The sequence below is a fragment of the Telopea speciosissima genome, chromosome 7 (genome assembly GCF_018873765.1).
Source record: "Telopea speciosissima isolate NSW1024214 ecotype Mountain lineage chromosome 7, Tspe_v1, whole genome shotgun sequence".
NCBI lineage: Eukaryota > Viridiplantae > Streptophyta > Magnoliopsida > Proteales > Proteaceae > Telopea > Telopea speciosissima.
Genome location: NC_057922.1, coordinates 28,679,569 through 28,705,128, shown reverse-complemented (window position 1 = coordinate 28,705,128; position 25,560 = coordinate 28,679,569). Strand labels below are relative to the sequence as shown.

General features: G+C 42.9%; 1 protein-coding gene across 1 annotated transcript in view; it reads right to left on the bottom strand.

Moving 5' to 3' along the window:
• Positions 1 to 7,704: 7,704 nt before the first annotated feature.
• The window catches only part of LOC122667703 (probable indole-3-pyruvate monooxygenase YUCCA10), a 53,781-nt gene continuing 35,925 nt past the window's right edge, over positions 7,705 to 25,560 (bottom strand). The window contains exons 2-5 of the mRNA XM_043864096.1: positions 13,731 to 14,348; positions 13,398 to 13,631; positions 8,343 to 8,465; positions 7,705 to 7,947 (exon numbers count right to left, since the gene is read on the bottom strand). Coding sequence (XP_043720031.1) covers positions 7,783 to 7,947; positions 8,343 to 8,465; positions 13,398 to 13,631; positions 13,731 to 14,345 — 1,137 coding nt within the window. The 5' untranslated portion in view covers positions 14,346 to 14,348 and the 3' untranslated portion in view covers positions 7,705 to 7,782. The remainder of the gene's footprint in view (positions 7,948 to 8,342; positions 8,466 to 13,397; positions 13,632 to 13,730; positions 14,349 to 25,560) is intronic.

The window sequence follows — 25,560 nt, the reverse complement described above, 5'->3', positions numbered from 1 at the left end:
ATATAACAAAAAAGAAGAGTTCTGGAAGGGCATTAGTCAACAATGACTTTCTCCTTATCCTGACCAGAGGCAGCAAGGGGAAACTTGGCAGCATTGAAAGCGGGGGCTCGGGAAGACACATCAGCATCAAGCCCCTTCAAATCATCCAGAGGAGCAGTGGCCTTAGAAAGAGCTGGGATGATATCAATAATCTTCTTTTTATCAACCTTAGCTTCCTCCTTCAAAATCTTCTCCTCGGCTTCGGCCATCTCCTTCTCAACCGTAGGGTCATACTGTTTGCAATTAGAAAAATCATACTTTGGGTTGCTCTTGTGAATAAAGTGGTAGGTCATGTTGGTGCCAAGGGAGAAGACCTCCTCGTTATACTCATAAACTAAGTCCTCAAATTTGTCGAACGATTTAAAGGCCTCAATAACATCCTTCCAAGCAGCCTCAACCTCAGCAGCAAAATCCTCTTTAAGCTTCGCCTTCTCCGACTTGACCTGTTTGAGCTCGTCATACATGACCTTGATACTATCATTAAGACGGGTTTGCTCATTCAATAGCTGACCATTCAAAGTCATAGTCTTAGAGAGGCTAGTCTTGATCATCCCTAGGTCAGCCTCGGTCTCAACCATGCTCTTATTTAGGGTCTCGATGAACCCGTTGGCCTCCTTCAAATCATGGGCCAGCTTACGGTTCATCTCCATAACCTCCTCGACCCGAAGAATGGCCTCAACAAAAGAAAGTAAACCCTAAAAGAGAGAGAGAGATAAGAAAAGGAAGAGCCTAATAAAACCCTAGATAATAGAGAGTGGGAGAACAAGGATGGGTAAGGAAAGGAGCTAACCTTGGCCAGGTCCTTGTACGCAGAATTCATGAACCGACCGTGGGAAAGGGCCTTGAAGCGAGCCGCATCCCGGGGAAGACGACCCTTGGTTAGGACTTCAAGAGCCACCGCAAAGTCATCATAGGCTGAATCAGCGGTATTGACCTTCCAACCTGGGTAATAAGGGGAAAGGCACTGTGCCGTAATTTGGGTGGAAAGCACGGTCAGGGGGAGCTGGTCCTCGTTGACCCGATACAAGGAATGGCTTTCCTCGGATTGCCTTCGCATCTTCCTATGCTTATCAGGGATCTAATGCTCCTCATTCCTCCTTTTCTGGGTGGAAGATCTGGCGTCGGATTTGGGGGTTGGAGTAGGGCCCCCAGTTCGGCCAGTACCTTTGCCCTGGGGAGCAGCTACACCCCCTTCTCCTTCTCCTAACCTTTCTTGGAGATACCACCCGAGTCAATCTCCTGCTCGGGTGTTGATTTTGCTACAGCCTTAGCTGCATTCTTATCCTGCTTTGCGGCCCTTTGCTTTGCGGCAATGGTACTCAACCTGGCTGGATCCAACTTCATTGAAAAAGAAAAAGAAAAAGCGAAGGATTGGTCAGGACAGACATGAAGAAATAAAGGGAAAGTAATAATTGAGATAGGTAAAGGAGGTCGGACTGACCTGGACTGATACCCCATTTGAAAAGGAAAGCCTCAAATTTTAAGTTTCGTACATCGAACCGGGGGCTGCTAAGAGTGGCTTTCACTGACTCTTGTTCATCTTGGGTCAGACCAACCATGCGATTTACGACTTTTAAGTTAATCTTCAACCACCCCAACTTTAGAGGATTCCCCGGGATGACCACGAAGAAGAATTTTCCCTTTCAGAACTTGTTAGAGGACGACACTTCATTATAAGACTTGAACCGTTCCCTAGCCTCACCAATGTCCCGGCGAGCGAAGTAATCCCAACCCTCTCTGTACTACTTCAATAAATAGAAATAGGCAAACAGCGGGAGGGTCAGCTCTTGACCTCAAACAGACGTACATACAAAAAAAACCTAAAAAGGGCTTTCCAGGAGTTTGGCATGGCTTGGCTTGTTGCCAACCCCTAGTGATCGAGAATGTTGGTCACAAACCAGTGCACCGGGAAACGAAAACCAGCCTTGAAAGCATCAAGGTAAAAATAGACTTCAGGGCTACGGATCGAGGAGACCCTCTCCTGACGGTTGGGTCGGCGTTTACTACATCGAAAGGAATGAAATATTTCTTCCTGATAGCTTCGAGGGTCGAGTCCTTCAGGGTGCACTCATACGTTCACTGGAGCACGTTCTTGAACTTTAAGGAATTCAACCTCCTCATCGTCTGATTCATCCGACCCATCATCCCCTTCCTCCTGACCTACTGACCCTTGCCCCTCGGTAGCTTCTACACGACCAAAGAGCACAATAGTCTTCTGGTCGGGTCGGACAACAGGCTGATCTACCTCTACATCCTTACCTGTCATAGAAACTACCTCTCCACCCTCACTATAATTGGAGTAGTCATCCGAAGACCTAGAGCCGACCTTTTGCTCTCGGGGTATCTATCCCCACTAATACCCTTTATCCCGCCCTTGATGGGGACGGGTCTATAATCACTATCAGAAGACATGAGAATGGAAGTTATGGAGATACTTACTTCTTGTGAAAAGGCCTTGGCTAAGCTGGACGACGGGATAAACTGAGCACAAGAGGGCAACGGAGCCGAGCAGAAAATAGCAGCGATCGAGCAACGAAATCGTAGAAGAGCACAGAGCGAAAGAAGCGAAACCCTTATTTATAGGATTAAAGAACGGGTAGGCAGCAAGATTCGACAGCCCAGATTAAAAAGATCAACGGTTGACAATGCACGACAGTTCCTCTACCCAAGGAGTAATCATGATAGATGCCACGCATCAAAACATGAAAAGCACATCGCGTCGGCGTTATCTTCCCAAGGCATTGTATGGATCACAATAATTGTGAACGTCCCATCAATCTACTTTGTTGTGAAGAAACCCGATCTGGAAGTTACGGGCAGAGTTAACCCGGACCACCAATGGCCGAACCGATCCTAGTCTCATCGATCAACCATGTTCAATAAGAGTGGGGGGCCTATAATGAGTCATAGTTCGACTCATCCAATCCCCAGGCCACACGTGGAGAACAAGAAAACTACCAAACCGACCAGGTCAAATATAGCTGTGCAGAAAGGTGCAAACCGAAAGTCCCGACACCTCGGGTCGGGATAATCGACTCAGGTTGGCCTGATGCTGAGAGAGCCTGGAACGGTTAACTAACTTAACCATAGACCCCGATCAAGTCAAAGTCACGCTTTTTGCATGACTACCAGCCTAACACATGTCAAATCCAGAGAATCCCACCTAGGACTACATGAAGCCGAGATTACCGTCTACAAATAAATAGTACACACACCGATCCAATAAACTAAAACTATAAATAGACATGCCTAACCCAGGTAAAGCCGTAAAGGGGACTTTCTTAACTCATTTTCTTGAGTTTTTAACTTGGGAGAGTTATCTGTTGCAAAGGTTTGACTTAGGCATCAGAGTGTACTAACCGGCTCAGGCCGACACTCTCTTGTCTAGTGTTCTCTAACTGTGCAGGTCCTCCCGACCAGGTGGACCGCAACTCTGATTCTGCCGTAACATGGCCTATAAGTTATTTTGCTTATCAATGATTGTCCTTCTCCATGATGTAATTAGACTTGGTTTTCTTTTTTACAGTCAACCATGTTTTTGACCATCGAGTTAGGCTTTCTAACCTAGGTAAAATCCATGAATTAGTATAATTAGGATGCATAATGTATATAATCATTTAACCTAGTAGTAGTAATTAGGATTAAAATGTCAATCTTAATTAGCCTGATTAGGTACAGAAATTTTAACTAAGATAATCAAAATCTTTCAAAAAAAAAAAAAAGTTTAATTAGGTGCATAATACGTATAACAAAACAGTACACAATAGAGTTTGGTCTAGGGAGGCTGGTCATTGGTTGGGCGGTTGTTGGGTGCCTAACACCTTCCCAACCCGTAACCTAACACTTACCTAGAGATTTGGGGCAGACCATCCATTAAGTCATTGAAGTTAATTTAGCACTCTTTCTCCAAAGGAGGGGCACCATTCATGGGTCCTAGACCCTAAATCTAGATGGTGACTCCCATTTATCTTCTTTACCTCAGATACACGCCAGCGACTTCTGTCCATTGTACCTATAGTGGCGACTCTATTGGGGACTGTCAGACGTCTGATTGACCACACTTTGTTGTATACTTGTTGTGTTATACATAATTGTTTGCATATATATTGTGATTGTACTAACTACATCATGCATCTTACTAGAAGTGAAATCAAACAACGAGGGTACTCCCTGTTGTGCCTCTACCCCTAGGAAGGTGGGGCACATCATACTAAGTACTCTAAGATCCGATGATAGCCACTTCTTGCTTCACATTCGTACATACACTCACTGCATGGAATCACTCAACCCCGTGGTTAGTCGTTGGAACCCATGAGTAGTAATGGGTAATCCGCGGCGAAGCCACAACCCTTGATATCATACCTCTAGTATATCAAAGGAACCACGTACCCTCGACTCACTTCGTACATACGAACGATAAGTATATCGATTCTGTCAAGGGTGGCCGTTTCTGTCCTATGGCCTACCTTATGCATGCATCATGTACTAGGACCCATAAATAATACCCCCTATTTTTGTGGTTGAAATACCCCTATTTAAATCCAATAAAATAGTTAAAAAATCAAATTCCAAAAGGATAAAAAGTCAACCCTCCAGTTCAAGAACAAAAATTGGATTTTCGACGGTAGGTGAAATTTTTTTCAACTTTCTAATGCTGGGGTTTTTCTCAAATCTAAAAACTCTATAAATTTGAATATGATCAAACATTGCTAAAGACCAAAAGTGCGGTAAAATATTCATATGTTTTGATGTCTAAAAAAATATTTTCATTCAGAGCGATTTTAAATAGCATTCACGCATACCAAATTAAGTTTGACTAAAACATAACACCTTCATTATAAATCAGATTTAAGCAGTCTTAGATTTGTTTGAAAGCTTTGTTGGAAAACTTTTAAAACAAATCAAAGATTTCTTAAATCTGATTTATATTAAAGGAGTTATGTTCCGGTCAAACCTTATTTGATACCATGTCCAAGAACATTATACAATATCCAACTTGGGTCAAAACCACAATTATTATTTTTAGTGTTCTCTATGTGAAACTAATGCATGGATTGGGTTTAAAATGTCAAAAATAGGGAGCACAACAAGAATCAGGGCAAAAAAAACAACTTATGGCCTCGAAACCAAGGTTCAAGTTAGCCTGGAGAAAGTTCCAGGTTTTGACTGAGATATGGTCGAAACCAAGACAAACTCAATTTCTTGTTGGTTGAAACCTAGTTGAAACCCGAGTTTTAGAACCTTGGTGCCATGTGGGAAATGATATAGCAACTTTAATATGTCTGTAGACACCTCATTTTATCTTTCCCCCCGAAGGTTTCCAGTAACGATGATGAGCATCCTCCAAGGGCTAGAGTCGATGTATTTGTGGATGTAGCATCAGTGTGCACTTCCCGAATCCGTATACCGACCATCCTTTCCCTAACCCAGATCCCTTGGAACCAGCCTAACCCAGCCCAAAACCTGACCCAAGCAGCCCAAGCCATGCCCATCGACACTGAAACCCACCTGGACACTCAAAGGCACCGAGTCGACACCGAACCTATCCACCCGCGACATTGAGCCATACCCTCTAACTGTCGAACAGTATACTTCTACTGTCTATCTCACTTCGACATTCAGTTAATGGCAATCGACACTCAAACACCAACCCTCGATGTCGAGTCCTGTTCATCGACAGCCACTCGATGTCGACTATACCCCACTTTGATGTCGACTCAGGAAATTTCAATGTCAAATATCTGTAAATCTGAGAAGCCCAAACTTACCATTTTTTGCCCCGATTGCGATCCCTTTCATGTCCCAGCCTATTTTTGGCACTTTGGATCTCAATCTTGGCTCCCTTAGGCCCCAAGAAACACTCCCTAAGGCAACTAAACACTTGCCACTCACCCATTGATCCTTACCTTGACTTTACACCCATCGTCGATGCAAAGATAGCTCCCACCGACGATCCAGATCAACGCAATCATACCTACACGAATTTGGGAGTGCATACACCCCTCTACATCTATAAATACACCCTCTCTCACATTGAGGGGGGTTACTTGGCCATTGCATGAACTTGGCACAGCCTCCCTTGGTGATTCCTTACCCATAGTGCATCGAGACACCCCTCCGTCCATACTTAGCCTCCATTCAAGAGTTTTGAAGCCTTAGCCTCAGCCCATCACTCCCTTCATCTCTTGAGTACTACAATCCCACTTACAACATCAAGGTTTGGAGACACCAATCCGATAATCCTGGCTTGCCAATGAACTGCTACTTGCAAAGAGACAAGAGAAGCCACAACAAGTGGTAATACTTGCTCAATGTACGAATCTCCTAAGTTACACAAGGGAAACCCCAACATTCTTATTTCGATCTTCTTTCACTAGGTAGGCCCTTCGATCTTTGATCTTATTTAATCTACATTTTTTTATTTTCATCGCGTTTTGCATCTCCAAGGGGAGTGTGATCCCGTCTTCCTAGACAGTGATTACACCCTATTATTTCTTTTCTTCTTCTTCATGCTTTTTTTTTCTTGTGTTGTATCACCTCTTCCATGCATGCATCTCCATGATCCCAATCCCTCATAGTTTAAGAGTCCCTCATGCACATGCATCATTAGCATATTCTTTCCTATTCTATTTCTATGTTTCTCCATACATATGTATTAAATTATCATCTTTTCTTACATACGTTCATCATATCACCATGCTTAGGTTATTTAGGTTTTTTGATTCCCTTACTTTTACATTCCTGTATACTAACCCTTAGCCTGCAGTCGAACCTCTGGGTATGTGTTCCTTAACATCTCTTGTACCTTATTTTCTCAGAATTTTGTCTGAATCTACATTCTTCCAAAGCATGTTAGACCCTCCTCTAGGTGGCTACTCCTTTACAACCAACTTCACCTCTCTCTTCTCCCTAAAGAGGGATGAGGTGGAGGACCACGTGGGGATCCCTCGCCATGTCATTGTCCTCACAATGCTACAAGTTGAATTCAAAGTGAAATTCTATTAAAATTTCTCCCATGCATGTCAATGCATACATGTATTTGTCAAAATGTCCATTTATTGACATGCACTCTCCCGTGGTTCTGGATTTTTCAAAGCAAAAGTTTACAACATTGCTAACTCTATTTAGGATGAAACTTGACAAGCGAGATACATGGGTCCTTTTGTCAAAAAACAAATTCAGCTACATATATCTGACTCGGTCTCACCTTGCAAGAAATGTTCATAGACTAGATACCTCTCTATTCTATGCAAAGTAAAGATAATCTGGCCATAAAAATAGCACAAAAGGTTCTTTGGAAGGCAATCCACTTAGGACCTTTGTATAGATAGGACATGGTTTAGATTAGAGTACTCTTGTAAAATTTAGGAGCTTAATTAATCATGTACCCTCCCAATAATGGCATGCAACCATATATTGGAGTGCACTCTTTTCGTAATCCTAGATTTTAGAACTTTGTTTTTCTATGCAACTAACTCCATTTGGCATAAATTTTGACATGTGATCAAGGACCTTACACCCTACATATCCATAAAGTTAGGGCTGCATTTGAGCTATTACATTATAGAATTTTAGGCTATACAAGAAGTTTATTTATTTATTTTTGGTAACACAAGAAGTTTAGTACAAGCATATAAAATACCACTCACTCTTTCCTTTAATACATGATATTTAATAGGTTCACTTTTAGCAACAACATTTTAAGAAATTACTGAATACAATCTCCCTTGCAATTGGTGTTCTTCACAATAATTTCTTGATATCATTAGCTATGTTTTGACCATCCACACCACCTCCATACAAGCCTTGTCTTGCCAACCCTGCAAAATACAATCCATTCTTTCCCTTCCAATGGTTTGGATAACTTTGTTTTGGAATTCCATCCTCGTTGAGAAACTCTTCATCATCCTGAACAAACACAACACAAACATTGTTATTAATTATCATCGTCGAATGGATAAAAAAGGCCACCCCTACTAGGGATTGAGATATCGGTATCGATATTGGTCTGTGGATACCAATCTATATCGGTCAATTTTACCTTAGTTTTCACTAAAAATTTTTTTTTTTTTTTTTACAATTTTACCAATTGATTCGATACCGATACCCGATCTAGAATCGACCTCCATCGATATCGATCCAATACTGATACCTCATTCCATGCCCCGACCCTTTCCATTATCCATGCACATATCATAACAGATTTTCTCATTATCAAAGAGAATACCCCTCTCGTTTCGTTTTTTTTTTTTTGAGTTCGGGAGACATAAGAAGAATACTTTATGATCTATTATAAGAGTTACCTTTAGCCATTTTTTTGTTATTCGATGAAATCCCGTGGCAAACAAAATTACATCAAACTGATAGGACTTGCCATCCGTGAAGATAACTTCATCACCTTCTACGCTTGATATTCCAGGTAAAACCTGTTAAATATAGTAACAACATAAAAAATAAATAAATAAAATAAAATAAAATAATTTCTAAATCTTTGAATCAAATATTTAGGTGTTTTTCCCCCTATATATGTGATAAAAAGAATAGATTTTTCTTGATATAATATTATTAAAAATATTCAGTGAGATCTATATGTCTTCTTGTGATGTTTGGTCTATTCTTTCAATTATGATAAGGAAAATTGCCGTGCAAGTAAACCAATGTGATGATCTTCACTAGTTAAGTTGCACGTTAGTAACTCCAAAATCTATAATTCCATTTCATTTTCTTCTTCTATTAAAAAAGCTAGAATACGAATTAATTATTTTGAAAAAAAGGAAAATTCTCCTCTCTATTTTGAAAGATTCTTACAAATGTACCCCTACCATTAGATGATAACAGTTAAATGATGATGTCACTGCCCAAATATTAACTAAATGCTCATAATACCCTTAATGAAATGCTTTTTCATATTTACCCCATTTGTTTCAAATGCTACTCAATTTTTTTATTTTTTTTCAATTTTACACTTAAAATAAACCTAATGGGATCCACCACATCACCGTCCCTTCTCCTCCTCTTCCTCATCTTCTTCCTCTTCTTCTTCTTCTTCCTCCTCCTCTGCAGCCCCACTAGCCCCACCACCTGCTGCAACCCAACCCCACCCGCCGCTACCCCACTTTCTGCAACCCAAGCCCACCATGTCCCACCCTCTCGTCTTCCCCTTCCCTCTGTTCCTTCCCCAACCAAAAAAAAACAAATTTTACTCTGTTATGTCTCTTCTTCAGTTCTTTCTCTTTTGCTTTTTCTTTCCTCGCCTGCCTCTTTTTTTGTCCTTCTGCCTTTGTATTGAACCCTCCCAAGCTTCAACCTTGGAGGGTTTTAATGCTCTCCTTTTGGTGTTGTAACCTAAGCTGCGCAGCTCCTTTATATGAAGTTTCTGATTCTGGGTTTTGGAAATGGCAACCATAGATAAGCCAAATGTTGGTGATGTAGGAGAATGGAGTCATCGTTGTTTCGTCGATGGTAGCGAAGAAGGGAGTGAAGGCAGCGTATGCTTCTCCGATGCTGATGACAAGTCATGGCATTCTCCTTTTGATTCCACTGCTGGTGGGTCTTACGATGAGCATAGGTTATCTTGCATCTCTGATCCCAAGATAGGTGATGTTTTAGATCAGCACAGAAACTCCTGCATGTCGGATTGTTCGATAGAGATGCATTTGGATTTTGGAGTTCCGGAGATTAAGGTGCATTTGGCTATTAAAGTGGAGAAGGATTGCAGGATTTGTCATCTGAGCTTGGACCCTGTTAATCATGAATCTGGGATTCCTATCGAATTGGGTTGTTTGTGCAAGGAACAGATGGAGGGGGGAGACGGATAGGTGGGACATGGTGGGGTTGGATTGCAGAAGGGGGGCAGCGGCGGGTGGGGCTAGGTTGCAGCAGGTGGTAGGGCCAGTGGGGTTGCAGAGGAGGAGGAAGAAGAAGAAGAAGAAGAAGGGACGGTGATGTGGTGGGTCCTATGATGTTTATTTTAAGGGTAAAATTGGAAAGAAAAAAAATAAAAAAATGAGTAATTAAGTTAGCTATAATCTGTTTTAAGTACTTCAAACACAACATGTGGGACATTGAGTATTTAAATTACAATTTGTTAAAACATTAGGTATCCTAGGGGTAGGGGTGTCAATCGGTCAGGCTCGGTCGGTCTTGGTCGGGCCTAGCCGGGCCTCACCAATTTTACAAACTGCATCGTGTTCGATCGTTTAGGCATTCGGGCTTGCCTTGGGCGGGTATGGTACGGTTTTATTTCGGTCGGTCGGTGTTCGGTCTATAATCGGGGCAGTCTTATTCGGACTAAACGAGCCTAAATCGGGTCCAAAACTGGCTAATGATTCGTTTAACTCTAAACGGTGTGGGCTTACTAATTGACATGCAATCAGAATTTTAAGTTCAAACCATCACATCGTTGGGCAGTCACGGACACCTCAACTCAAAGTCAAATAAAGTTTATCCCAACTAAAATAGCAGCACAACACCGAATAGAAGCACATCTAACCAATAAATGTCAAAGACCAACAAAGAAACAAACAAAAAAACGGAAATTTGGAGGGAAGGGGAGGGGAAGTTTATAAGTTAAAGGGTCGGGCTATAACCGGGCGGTCCAGGTCAAGCCTAGAATCGATCGGTCCGATCGGGCGCTCAATGGGCTAGGACCCCACACCGGGACCGCCCGATTACTAAACGTGTCGGGCTTAAGCCCGACACGTTTAGTAATCAGTCCGGGCTGAGCTTTCACCGAGTGGGTCCGATCGGGCCTGGCGGGCCGGGCCTAGAATTGGCACCCCTACCTAGGGGTGTCATTTACCCAATAACAAATAAGAAAGGCCAAGGTTCTCGTTCATTGCTTGGCTGGCCTTCCATGGGTGGCTCACTACCAAGGCAAGGATGATGCAATGGGGTATCAATGTTGATCCCATATGCTGCCTTTGCAAGTTGGCGGCAGAAATGCTGGATCACTTGTTTTTTCAGTGCCGTTACACCAGGGATCTATGGGGAAGTATACTTCAACTGTGTGGGTATACAAGGCACTCCAGTGATTCATGGCCTGAGGAAATTGGATGGATCGTCCAGCATTTTAGTGGAGATTTGATCATTGCTCGAATTAAGAAGTTGTGTGTGGTATCCACAATATATCGCATCTGGGGTGAGAGAAATGGTCGAACCTTTAAGCAGCAGGAACACACCTCCAGTGTTGTACTCCTTCGGGTTCTGCGTGACACCAGAGACAGGTTCTCAAGGAGGCGAATAAGACTCCCCGACACCAATGCCAACAGGGAGTTCCTTGAGCGATGGAGAATTAATATCCCACTCTACCACCCACGCTCAAAGGGCCATTCCTGGAAGGCCCCACCCCCGGGCTGGCTGACCATCAACTGTGATGGGTCGATAAGAGGTGACATTGGAGGATATGGGGCAATTGGACGAGACTCAACGGGGGCTGCTTCTTTTGCTCTTGCCAGTGCAACCAGGGACGTCAGCGTTCTGCGTATGGAGCTGTTGGCGATTAAACATGGGCTGCTGAAGACTAAATCTGTTGGTCGACACTCACGCCTTCAGGTCAGATCTGACTCGGTGGTGGCTGTGCAAGTTCTGACGGGACAATACACGCCTCCGTGGAACAAGTTGTATCTTCGTACACCACGTACGGGAGACAAACTTCTGTGCTGATTTCCTGGTCGGCTTTCTTTGTTAGTGTCAGGAGATCCATTTCTATATAGATAGTGTCCCTGAGGCTCTATCTCGTCTGATAAGGTAGGACGCCAAAGGGAAGAAATACTACAGGATGTAAATTCTCTTACTTATTCTTAATATAAATTCTTCTTTCTCTCAAAAAAAAAAAAAAAAAATTAGAAAGGCCAAAATTGTCATTTAGAAATAAAATTAACACAGTTAGCATTTAGGGGTATAGATGTAATTTCTGAAATCTCAAGAGTGGTAGATGTAATTATTTAAAAACATAGGAGTGATAGACGTAAATTTTCCTTAAAAAAATTATGAATTATTTTTAGGGAAAAATTTTCATACACGGTCATGTAAACCGTGTATGTGAGAGGGTAGGAGTTTCAAGGCATTAATTAATGGGTGGGGATTTATGACTTTTCCAACTCATTGTGAGAGATCCTCTCACATACATACACGGCTTACACAGCAGTGTATTAAAACTTTCCCCTTATTTTTATTATGTATTATTATAAAAATGACAAGGACTCTAGCAATGTGAACCTAACATATGGAATGGCCAGAACCCATTATAATGGTAAGACCCACACCATGTCCTCTCCAAAAGGGATTTCTCCATCGATTGTGAGTGGCCAAAAGGGATTTCTCCATGTATTCTTGCATTTCGGTTGAATCATATATCATAAAGTATAATAAACAAAGTTTTTCTTCGCCCATAGAGGACGGTTCACCCACCATCCTAGGCTTTACAAATCCCTCTTAGGATTTTTTGTATGTTCCGAAATATCCTCTAGATACCCATTCACCGTAGGTTGGACTGAAACTCGGTACAAGTACAATTAAGAAAGGAATCTCTTGACTTTGAACCATTAGGACTTGGATCTTGTGCAGCTGTGGCGGGAGCTGCACTGTACAACACCAAAACCCACCCTAAATACAGGGGGAGGTGGTCATTTCACATGTGGAGCTGCACTGTACAGCACCAAAACCCACCCTGAATACAGGGGGAGGTGGTCATTTCACATGTGGGGCCCAGGTGGGATCCACCTGTGAAGTGACTACCTTACCCCCATTTTTCTTATCGTTTAGTGGTACTGCACAGTTGCAGCTCCCGCCACGGTGGGATAAGATCCTTTTCCGAATCATTATGATAATACAATAGACATCATTATGAGAATTTGGATTTTCTACCCTTGCGGGGTACCACCTCATATGGCGAGAACCAATGATGTGGAATCTCTATCCCCAAGGGTCGAAGAGACTTATGAGTGGAGATTTCATTTTATTGGTCCTCCCCTATGTGGGTACGCCCCTTCAGTAGTCCTTTATAAAATAAGAGGCAGGAAGGTTCATGCAGCCCGGAAAGAAGGAAAATTGTTTCCACTACGAAATTTTTTGGGACCCTGATCTTCTACGGCGCCACGGGCAGAGCGGTCTGAACGGCGCACATACAGGTCACCCTAAAATGACCGCTTTGCCCCTGTCCGAGCACCTTGCCCTAGCGGGGTAAGATGGTCATTATAGGGTGCCCTGTTTATATGCGGTTCAGGCCGCTCTGTGCAGGGCATTGTAGACGATCTCGATTGAATTTTTTGCGGCCAATGGTATGTCAAATGTTGCACCAAAGTTATGGGATTTAATCTTCTGCTTTCCCTGAGGGGGATAAGGGGAAACGTACATACTTGAATCTCGCCGGACTTAATTTTCCCAACAGTGCCTTTGTCGATGACTGGATACTTTCCATACTTATCTTTCATAGTGAAAGGAGCTTCTTGGGGTCTCCTTATCCCACACTTGCTCATATCTCCATACCACAATTTACTAAGCAACAGAACAATCTCATCCACCAACTCAAAGGGCAAATACTTGAACAAGCTCAACCCCACATATGCCATCCATTGAGTCATAACATGTCTCTGTGTAAACACCATATAAATAAACCAAATTAGCTAGTAGTAATTAATTAAGAAAAATTAAAATGTACTCTTTCATTAAGGTGATAATTAATTAATTACCGGGTTTCGAATTACAATGGAGCTCCTAGCTCCAAAGTTTGATAGATCATAAGCAATCTCCATTCCAGAATTACCACACCCAACAACCAAAACACTCTTGTTGGCAAAGGGTTCTCCAGTCTTGTATTTTGTGGAATGTAAAATCTCCCCTTTGAAGCTTTCTATCCCTTTCATCTCCGGTATGAATGGGTCGGTGGTCTCGCCGGTGGCCACCACTAGAAATGTTGACATGTACTCCTCCACCTCATCTGTCTTCAAGTTCCTAGCCTTGACCAGCCATTTTCCGGCAACCTTATCGTACGCCGCCGCCGATTCGATGGACCGGTTGTAAACCGGGTTCACATTGAACTGGGTTAAATAATTGTCCAAGTATTGGACAAATAGTTTTCTGGGTACATAAGTTGGGTATGAATCAGGGAATGGCATGTGGGGAAGTTCACAGAATTGCTTGGCTAATTGAAGGTGGAGACAATCGTAGGATTTCTTGGTCCAAATGGGACAGTAAATGTCTTCTCTTTCGAGGAGTATGTGGGGGATGGATTGCAGGTTTAAACAAGCAGAAGTGGAGATTCCAGTAGGCCCAGCGCCTGCAACTATCACTACTGTTTCCTTCATTTTCTTTGCTGGTTTCTTTGATTTCTTCTCCCACTCACTCACTCACTCTGCGTCTGATATGTTAAGAGAGAAGAACCCAAGTTATGTTGATCCTTTTACTAAAGTGCATAGTGAGTTGTGGGGACCACAACTCCAATGTATTTCATACAAGGTTATAAATACTATGCATGCTTTGTTGATGATTATTTCTAATATTATAAAATAAAAGGGAAAAAAAATGTTGTTTGATTGCATGGTTCTTGCGCTCAAACTCAGAGTCTGTGAAACACCCTATTTTCATAATTAAAATAATAATATCAATGTTGATGCCCTTGTATATGCTCTGATGCATGTGCTATACAATCAATCAGACAACGATTTCTTGTTCAAAATAAAATTTATAAATAATAGGGAATAGAGAACGCTACGTTTGACTCTTCGAGTGGTGATTAATGCAGTCATTGATAACTAGTGGGGTTTTTGTTTTTTGAGGGGGGGGAGGGGGACATTTAGGCTTCCAAAACCTGAATCTGGCCAGGCTTGCTGGTTTTCCTTTCTGGGTCTGGTCAGGTGTTTCCAACCCATGGGCCGGACTGGGATTGAATTAAGCTTTCAAAATTGACAAAAGTCCAATCTAAACAATTCTATGTCTATCCAACATTCAAATTTCCGTCATCCTTTCACATGGCATGAGTGCATGACTTAGGCTTGCATTTCTTAGGAACATGTGCAAAGAATCTTTGTGCACTACAAATATGACCCGGGGGATTTCTATCTAGCATAGAGTGGAAAAGTATCTAGTTGCACACATTTCTCACACCGTGGGAGTTAGATGTAGCTGAAATTTTGTTGATAGATAGGTTCTATTCACAAGTCAAGTTTCATCCTAAATAGAGTATATATTTAGCCAAGTTGCAAAATTGAACTTTCAAAAATCTAAGATAATGGGAGAGTGCATGATAAGGGTGTCAATGAGAAATCGGAGCCGAATATCGAATCTTAACCCGAATTGAATAATCTGAACTGATCCAGATCGAATTTAATATGGTTAAGTCCAAGATTTGCAAATGCCTTTATAATTTGATTCAGTTCTGATCCGATACTAGCCACTAAACCGATGGTTCTAACCAAATCCAAACTGAATACCCGCATTACAAGTTAAAACTTAAAACCCTAATAGTTTATTAGTTTTATCTTCAAACTCTATTAGTTCATTAGTTTTAGTTTATCTTCAAACATAAAACCCTAATCAAATGCTGCAGTGTTACAAGGACTCTCTTCAAGTAATACCCCCAACGAACATGGCCGTAACAGTTTATTTGGCATCTAGTTTGGAATCATGTATTTTTGTTTTTATTTCAAGGGAGGAAAACAACATGATTAACTCCCTTATAAGGAGAGCCCAGTTCTTGACGTGTGGAACTGTTTAGCCCACTTCCATTCGGTGGTTTCATGAAACTTGTAATTTAGAATCCATGTGTACTACACATTTTTATTAGTAAAGCTTTGTTTATCAAAAAAAAAAGAAAAAAGAAAGGGACCTGGCTTTCGGACAAGTGAAGAGTAGTAATGTAAACTCATTCTTCCTCTTACTTTAGTGGCTGCTCCCCAACAGAAGAAAGAATGTCATGTTGCCAAGCTTTTTCTGAACTAAGTCTATCTTGTTTTAATAATAAAAGGTGTCATTATTATGCACTTTTTTTTCGAATATGTATGTGAAACGACATTATTACCCTCATTGGAAAAAATTATGTCATATTAAAAGGGCAAAAAAGTAAGATTACAAATTATTTAACATCTGGAGGGATACGTGTCAATAAGAAAATCCCCTAATTTAATATGGTATCGTTGCCCACAATTTGTTGGTTATTTCCCTTGGATCATCGATCATTTTGCACGTATAGGATGACGGCTCATTCTAACTTTAGATGAAGGATGTTGAGAGTCATAGAACTATAGTCCCACTTCAATTAGTTATAGTCTAACACCGATTTGGTGCTCAGGTCCTTGTTAAGGGTCCAATCTAAAACCTTAAAGGCATTAAACGGGCAGAGAGAATTCCTCAAGTATCTGAAGACACCAATGATTCGAACAAATCCAAGTAAGACAGACGTTTTTTCACCACCAATATAAAATTACTATTATACCCTTCAGTGTTTATTTATTAGATAAAAAAAAAAAAAAAAAAAAAAAAAAAAGGGCCAACTACCAACTACCAAAAAGGAAATTTTATATCTAATGAAAACTACAAGTCTTCAACGACAAAACCCACAAAAAAAACTACAACCACACGTCAAAATTTGCAACACAGATCTTCTACGGCGTAGGTGCCTATAGCGGCCTGTACGGTGCAGACTGGACCGTCCGTGCAATGATCGCCTTACCCTCATTTGGACAAGGCATTTGGGCAGGGGTAAGATGGTCTTTGTGTGTACGGCTCAGTCTGCGTGGCTCAGACCGCTACAGGCACCGCGCCATAGAGGATCTGGATTCGAAAATTTGAGACGTATACGCAGGGAGTGGAACTGGTGCAGTCAAGGCAAAGCTCACTATAAAAACCAAATGGGATAGAAAACTTTGCCCCATAAGTAATAAACATCTATCAAGTGCTTGATCCCTTACCAGTGGTTTGAATTTCCTCCTTTCTTTCCCATCATCTTCAACTAACCTGGGCCAAGCACTACAGTAGAGAAGGTGTTCTTTGTGAAGGAAGAGTCGAGGATACTTCCTGGAATTTGTATGGAAAAACTGGCTTGCCCTTCTGTGTCGGTGGAACATGATAGGACTTGTTTGTAATAATGGATTTGTGGCAAGGCTGTAGTGGATTTTTAGCTTCGGCTTGATCCATTTTCTTTATTCTCCTCTTTCTTGCTCGTTTCCTTACTTAATGGTTAATCTCTCTTAACTTCGGTTCACGTACGGGGTGAGTGTGTGACTTCACTGTGTGCAGGTACGAAATTACCATTGATGCTGAGGAGGTTGGTGTAGTTGGATTTGGGCTCATTGACGATGTCTCCTTCCACTGTTACTCCTTGTTTTCACTGCGGCTAACCCTTCTCTCTCTGCGCTTTCCTGTTCTGGTTTTTTTGGTTTGTTTTCGAAGATCAATGCTTGATTGATGGTAATACCTCTTTTGGACCATCTCTCTTGCACTGGTTCTTCTTCAGTTAGTCTCTTATTGGTCTTTGCTTAATCCTATTGTGGGGTTTGGCTCTCAAGGCCGGTCTTTCTCTTCTCCCTTCCTGCAATTCCTTTGTCTTTCCTCCTTCATGTCTTGGCGATTCCCCCCACCTGGACCTCTTGGCGGAGAGTTTCTATATTTTATGTGATCTCTTACTATGTAAAATCTCTCTCTGATGTACCATTATAAATACTCTCTAATTGAGAGAGTATGAATGAATGAAATACAATTTACTCTCTTCAACATGGTAATCAGAGCCTCTACTCCAACGAGACCTCTCTACTTCTAATTTTTTTTTTTCTTTCTCTCTTCTCTTTTCCACCATGACCGAAGGAACTTTATCTTCCACGGTTGCTGGTGCCATCACTTCCTCTGAGGTGCCGTGTTATACCCGTACCCCGGGATATAATTAAATATCATTTCTTCTCGTGACGTGTAGATACCGCTGCCATGTATGCTGGTGACCTGTTCTCCATGATGGTCAAACCTAGCTACAAAATCGTTGACCACAGCACGGGTTTGCCTGTGGAGGAAAGATTCCTCAACCGCCAGTGGGGAAAGTTCGTTGACGGCGACTTCGTCGATTACCCTCCAAGTACCAGCCGGGGAAGCGAGGAGTTCAGGAGAGAGCATCCTGGACCGTCACCTCAGTTGGATATTTCGTTCGGTGATGAGCTTAGCATTGCCGTGGCGAAGCTGTTCGGGGTCATGGGTAATAAACCATGACAGGGGGAAAGGTAAGTTCTAGCCTCAAGACTTATTAATTATTCTTCCCTTGGTAACCTCGAAGTGCGGGTCCGGGCTTGAACCGCTCGAGCTATTTCATGAGAGAAGGGAATAATTTAAGTTCGGGTCCCACGTACCTTTAGGAAGTACATTGGGGACTTATACCCATCTCTTATGAACCCATCTAAGAATGGGCTTTTCCCTAATTAAGGTTGTGGGCAGGCCCATTTAACCTATTGACCCAATGATGGGTTATTCCATCCACTTACCCACATAGGGCTAATGGGTTGACCCATTAAGCCTCATGACCCATTTGACTAGAGGTACCCAAATACCCATTTATTATAAATGAGTCCATGAGGGAGAGAGAGAACATCACTTCTCCTTCATCACCCTCTTCTACCCTAAATCGTGGAGGAGAGAAAGAGGAGAGGAAGAGAAAGAGGAAGGAGAGAGAGGCTTGGAGGAAGGTGGAGACCCCATCTCTTGGGCCATAAATCGTGGAGCTCTCATCTTGGGGGAAGGTAAGCTATTGAACCTTCTTCCTTCTTCTATTTTGGATTTTAAAAGGGGTTGGGTAATGGAAGAGATTGACCTAGATCTCTCTTGGAACCTAGGGAGTAGATGGAGCTTTAAAGCCAAGCTATGGTGGAGTTATTTCACTCCATTGTGAGCTCTAATGTGAGGGTTCTCATTGCCATTGAGAGATTTAAGGTTGGACCCTAATGAGCTTAGGATGGAGTTTTCTAGAAGTCCTTGTGCTTCAAAACCACTTGAAATGGGGTCCTTGGAGGGGAATCCTCCGGGTTTTGGACCTGAAGGTGTGAGGGTTTACATGTGGGTTCAGACCTGCAAGAAACCACCCTGAAATTACCTTCCCGAGAAGGATTCTGTGAAGGTCGGATTTACACTCGGTTTCAGTTTTCTGAAACCACATCTGCATCCGACCTTGGCCAAAATTGTCCTGAGTCCCTGTGAAGGTCGGACTTACACTCGGTTTCAGTTTTCTGAAACCACACCTGCATCCGACCTTGACTAAAACTGTCCCGAACCCCCGGTTTCCTAGGATTTACATGTGGTTGCAGAATTTGGGCATGAAACCACTCCTGCAACCACTTCGTCTCTGAAACCTTATACTTAAGTGTTTATGGGAGACCTTTTGGGGATCCGTTCCCTTCGCTCGTTTAACCTTATTTCACTCTTTGTATAGGTTAAAATATTCACTTTTGTGGCTTATTGCTTGATCGAGGCGACAACTGATAAACTGGGTGCTTGGCGTATACGTTGTGAGTGGGTTTGGTTGTTTGGGCTTGCTATTATTATTGCACTATATATTATGTACTCATTATAATTAATAAGCATGTTTGCGCATATTGCATAATTTTATATCTATTTGTTATAATGTTGATTGGTAATGTTGTACCTTGATGGGTCTCGGTGCCGGTGGGTACCGGTGCCGGAACCCCGAACACTATATACATTTATGAAGAAATTTTGTTGAATGTCATGTTGAACTGTATGCGCCGTGCCGTGCTGGTAACCGGGCACTAAACCAGATGAAAAGTTGATGCGCCCGGATTACCTCTCGGGACGATAGGACTTGCATGTAGTATATTGTGGCTAGGATTTCATACCCTTATGCTACGACCCTTACCAACAGGGGTTTAGGTGTTGGGTAATCAGTACACCGGATTCTGTGGAGGTGGGAGAGGCCAGTCATGGTAGTATTGGTTATCAGGGGTCTGCCACTGAGTGGTCTTGGAGGCTACGATCGGCGTAGGTCCCACGTGACAATTGAGGTTTCATTGTGGCGATAAGTTAAGTGACCCACAGTGTCTCCCGAGTTGTCACAGAGCATATGCCATTGACTTAGTTGTTTGTTAGGTGGAAAATGGACTTAACATGTGCATGCATCATTGGACTATGTGAATTGCGTGTTTGTGCATCCCCATCCCCTCACTGGCTCAGTGGAGCTAACCCCCTCGTGCGCACACTTTTTAGATTATGGTGCAGGTGACGGATATCTCGCGGGACTTGGAGTTCAGCCCTCGGGATACGAGGAGATCGGTGAGGAGGAACCGGAGGCCGTGTTTGAGGAACATGGCGACGGGTGTCCTTGCGATGATTGTGCCTACGGGCCGTGAGGATATTCGGAACTCGATCCCTTTTTGATCACTTTTGAGGCTAAGGCCTATGGTGAAATACTTACTGTAATACCATTTTGATAGCTATTAGATGATCATTGGAAATGTAACTAATTACTGTATTTATCATCTAGCTTTGAACATCTTGTAACTATTCGATTTATACGCTTCCGCAATACTACTGATCCTTGGAATGTAATATTCCTCTTTTCTGCATTCTAATATTATATTGTGTTAATATTGGATATGACTGTGCGTTGGGACACTGTGTCAGTGATCCGGGCGGTTTAGTAGGATGACACGCGTCGTCCTAGTCACCCTTTATATGACGTTATATTCCTTGTCTGGAATAGGGGTGTGACATGCCGAGCTTGCCTTCTTTCCCTAATGCTCATCACTACATATCAATCAAGTTAACATCCAAAAATTTTCTCTATTGGCAAACACAAGTAGAGCCCTTTCTTGACAGTCTTGGTCTTTTTGGACACGTCGATGGCAGTATGGTCTGTCCCACTGAGCCAGCAGCTGCGTCCCAATGGCGCAGACAGGATTCTATACTTCGCAGTTTACTTCTTGCTTCTCTATCTGAGGAGGTGTTCTCTTTAGTACTCGGCAAGCGCACAAGTCGCAAAATATGGACCACCCTTTGCACTGCTTTTTCTGCTCCATCAGAAAGCCGCATTATGTCCCTATCTATGGCACTTTAGGATCTCGAACAAAAACCAGAGGAGACTATTTCACAATTTTTACAACGAGCAAAGGCCATTGCCGCTGAACTTGCTGCGTCTGGTCAGCCACTGCGCCCAACACAATTTAATCTCCATATTTTTAGAGGTTTGAAATCAGAATTTTGACCCATGGTGTCATCTCTGTTGACTCGTACAGACCCTATTGAATATGACGATTTACATGCTATGCTTCTCAGTCATGAGTTTCTGAATGGTTCACTCCTGAACAAGTTGACCATATCAGAAACCCCCTCCTCTGCACCTGCTTCACCTTCTGCACACAATGCTCAACGTGCTCCCTCCTCTGGTAACTCTCTCTCTACTCCAACCAACCGTGGTGGTCGTGGTGGCCGCAGTGGTCGTGGCCGTGGTGGTCAGTCCTATGGACGATTTTGGTGTACTATTTGTCGGCGGATGAACCACAGCATTGATAGATGCTTTTACCGGCAACAACAACCTTATACCAACCCTAACTAGCCTCCATATGGCAACCAAGGACCGTACCCCATAGCCAACTATACCTATCCATCCATAATGCCCAACTATACCCAGCCCAATCTGCCACTGCTACCCACACCACTTGAGCTATTGGTTCTGGGTGTGGTAGGTCTGAGGCACCCTCACGCTTCCACCCAGCTGCCACTGTTAAGGAGATTCAAGGTTCTGAGTCTGGTGCGGCTGCCCTTAGGTTGTTGGCATCTAACAGCTCTTCTTCTAGATATGGCTGTAACAGACCATATCAACCGTACCCGATTTCTTTCCATACCTGTCGTTGCTTGGGTATCAAGTATACAATCCCATGCAATCTCATGCAATCCCATGCAATCCTCTATAGTGTCTCTCTCAATCTTCCATGCATAGTATGACACAATATTGTAATCCATTATTTTTGGTATGTGTATTATAGGTGATTGAGTTTCCAACATGTGGATTCCGTCACCTATATATACACTCATTATTGCCATTCAAATGTATACCCATCCCCTTTTCTCCTTTTTTTGTTTTCCTTCTCCATATCCTAACCCCCAACGTCCTCTCTAGCATGGACGATATGGGCTCCCCTCCCTCCACCCCCAACTCCTCATCTACTTCTTCCACTATTCCACCTACACCTAGCCTATTTCAAATACTTTCTATCAAGCTTTCTTCTAAAAATTTTGTTTATTGAAAAACACAAATTGTTTCGTATCTCAAAGGCCAGCGATGCTATGGCTATGTCACTGGTTCTAATCCCTGCCCCAAGCATGCATCGCAGGTTGAACAATGGGAGGAAAAAGACTCCTTAATCATGAGCATACTCATTTCCTCTCTCTCTGATGAGGCCATGTCCCTTGCAGTTGGATGTGAGACAAGTAAGGAGCTTTGGGACGTCCTTTATGCTGCCTATAGCAATGCCTCCACCCCATGCATTTTATCAATCAATACTGCCTTCAACAGCCTTGTAAGTACCGTGGTCCTCAGGACGAGGGTTCCTCAGCCTCTTGGCGACAAGGATTGACTTCGATGAATAATGGTGTATCATTCCGATATATCATCATGGGGATTAGGATTGTGCTTTATAAAGAAATGGAGTCGCCACCTAGGATTAGGGCCTAGGACCCAATGGGTGTAGCCCCATCCGGGGTTAGCGGAAAGGGCTACGTGATTCCATATGGTCTGGTCAGAGATTCAAGGTAAGTAGTCAGGTTACGAGGGTGGGAAGGTGTTAGGCACCCACCTCGCCCAAATAAACCGATCTTTCTACTAGATGTTGGTTTTCTAATATTCTCCCTTAATAATATATCCTATACTAACGTATAAGGCTAAGTTATGATGCACTAATCTTGACAAAGAAAGAAAAAATTATTTATTATGTACACTAAACGAGTTGCTTTAATTGTCTACATTATGCCAAAAATAATGAGAGGGAAAGTGACAGATACCTGCCTAGAAATGCAAGAAATAAATGAAAGCGCACTGAGGGCGAAATATGTGATGTCCCACGGCTCAGGTAGAGACGGACGATCGACTTGTCTCTCTCTTATCGGATAGAATGAGACTATACGAGATGAGTTTTGTCACTCAGACTTCAGGCAGAGTAACGGCTATATAAGAGATTCTCGTTATCTATATACAGATAGAATAACGGTTGTGAAGGGGGTTTTTCGTTATCCGTACACTGACGGGATAACAATACCTAAGAGCAGAATCGCTCTATGTTTGGATGGGTAACCGAAGGATCTACCCACGTCAAAGAACTCCACTCACTCACATACTCATGAGGAAAAGACGGGGGAAAAGAGGGTGAAAAGGGGGTAAAACAAGCCCTGGAGGGTCTCCTTACCCGAGAAAAGCTTGAGAAATGAGGGAGGGGGACCCTCACCCTTGGCCTGATAAGCCCTCCACGGCGCCGTGGGAAAAGTACATAGGTGCCGTGATGGGCCCCCATGATGCAATGGGAGCACTGCCTGCCCCCCTAGACCCCCACGGCCCCCTAACCAGCTAGCGAGACCGCCGTGGTTGGGGAAGGTGAGCAGTACCTCCTTCAGCGTTTAGTAAAAGGGTCTTATAAGTCATTTTCGGGATGTTAGGGTGATTTGGTTCAGATGTAGGGACAAGAGTCTTTCTTGAGAGAGATACTGATGTCTGTCCTTGTCCTGTTGTCATCATCGCCTGGGGAGTGACAAAATTCAGCGTCTACAAGCTTGTTCAAAAACCTGAAGAAATAGTCACTCAATTTCTCAGTCAGGCCATAGCTCTTTCTGATGAACTAGGCGCTACCGGCAAACCCCTCCCCACAGAGGACCTTAATCTACATATTTTTCGTGCTCTACGTGCTGAGTTTAAACCTCTTGTTCCAACCATGATGGACCGCAAGGACCCAATCAATTACACCGATTTGCATGGACTCCTTGTTAGCCATGAGTACCTGCTTTAATCCCGCCAAGCCGTTGTTGATCCTGCTGCCAATGCCACTGCCAATGTCTCACAATACAAAAGCCGTCCCCCTAACCAGCCCCAAGGTTGTGGCACTCCTGGTGGTCGCTGCCAGGGCAGGGGTGGTGGTCATGGCCCAAGTGGTTTTGGTCGATCTAATGCCTTTGCACATAGTCCCTGTACTATTTATGTCGTACAAATCATCAAGCCCCCACATGTTATTACAAGAACAAGATTGTTGGTCAACAGCCTAACCAAACACCCTCTCCATCTGCCTATATTGCCATGAACAACAATCCTCCATTGCTGCCCACCCCACGGCCTTACCCACATCAGCCACCGACCCAATCGTCCCACCCCCCCCACCATGGCCATTACCCCCCACCCGCTACCAACTCCAGTATAGCCTCTTGGATTCCTGACACTGGGGCAACTCATCATGCGACACTTGACTTGCAGTCTCTCTCCTCATATGCTCCCTACAATGGTAAGCACAATTTTTTGGTTGGTGGTGGTAAATCTATTCCCATCTCTCATGTTGGACACTCTTCTATCCCCTCATCTTCTGGTTCTTTATCTCTTTCTGATGTTTTACATATACCATCGCTTTCTAATTCTTTACTTTCTGTTAATAAGTTTGCTTCTGAAAATACCGTTTTCTTTGAATTTCTTGCTACTCACTTTCATGTGAAGGATCCGACGTCCAATCGCATTTTGCTTACGGGGCCTAGCAAAGACGGTCTCTACCACCTGCCATGTTCACATCCTCCCTCCACCAATATTGCTCAGGTCTCATCTTATGATCACTGGCACCAATGTTTGGGTCATCCTCATGATCGTTCACTGCATCTTATGGTTCCTGATGTCAAGCTCCCATCATCTGCGCATTTGTGTCCTGATTGTCAAATAGGAAAATCAAGCCATTTAACCCTTCGTGAATCCAACCATCGTGGTAGTTCTGCTTTATCTTTAATTTTTAGTGACATTTGGGGACCTCCCACTATTTCTTCTAATGGACATCGGTATTTTATAATTTTTGTGGACGATTTTACTCGTTATATTTGGTTTTATCCTCTTAAGGCCAAATCTGATGCCTTCACTGTGTTTAAGGAATTTCAAGCATTAGTTGAACGTCAATTTTTCACCAAAATAAAAAATGTGCAAACTGATTGGGGGGAGAGTTCCGCTCTTTTCATTCTTACTTTGCCACCCTTGGCATTCACCATCGGATCTCCCGCCCTCACACCCATGAACAATAGGGCACCGTTAAAAGGCGTAATCGCCATATTGTTGAGACTAGGCTAGCTCTTTTGCCTCATGCCTCAGTCCCTCAACTTTATTAAGATTATGCCTTTGAAACGGCAATTTACTGAACAAATAGAATGCCAAGTCCCACTCTTAGGAATCTTTCCCCTATCAGCTTCTCTCATCCCATCCACCCGATTACAGTTTTCTTAAAGTTTTCGGGTGCCTCTATTTTCCTTTTCTTCGCCCTTATAATAATCACAAAATGGATCCGCGTTCCGCTCCTTACGTCTTTC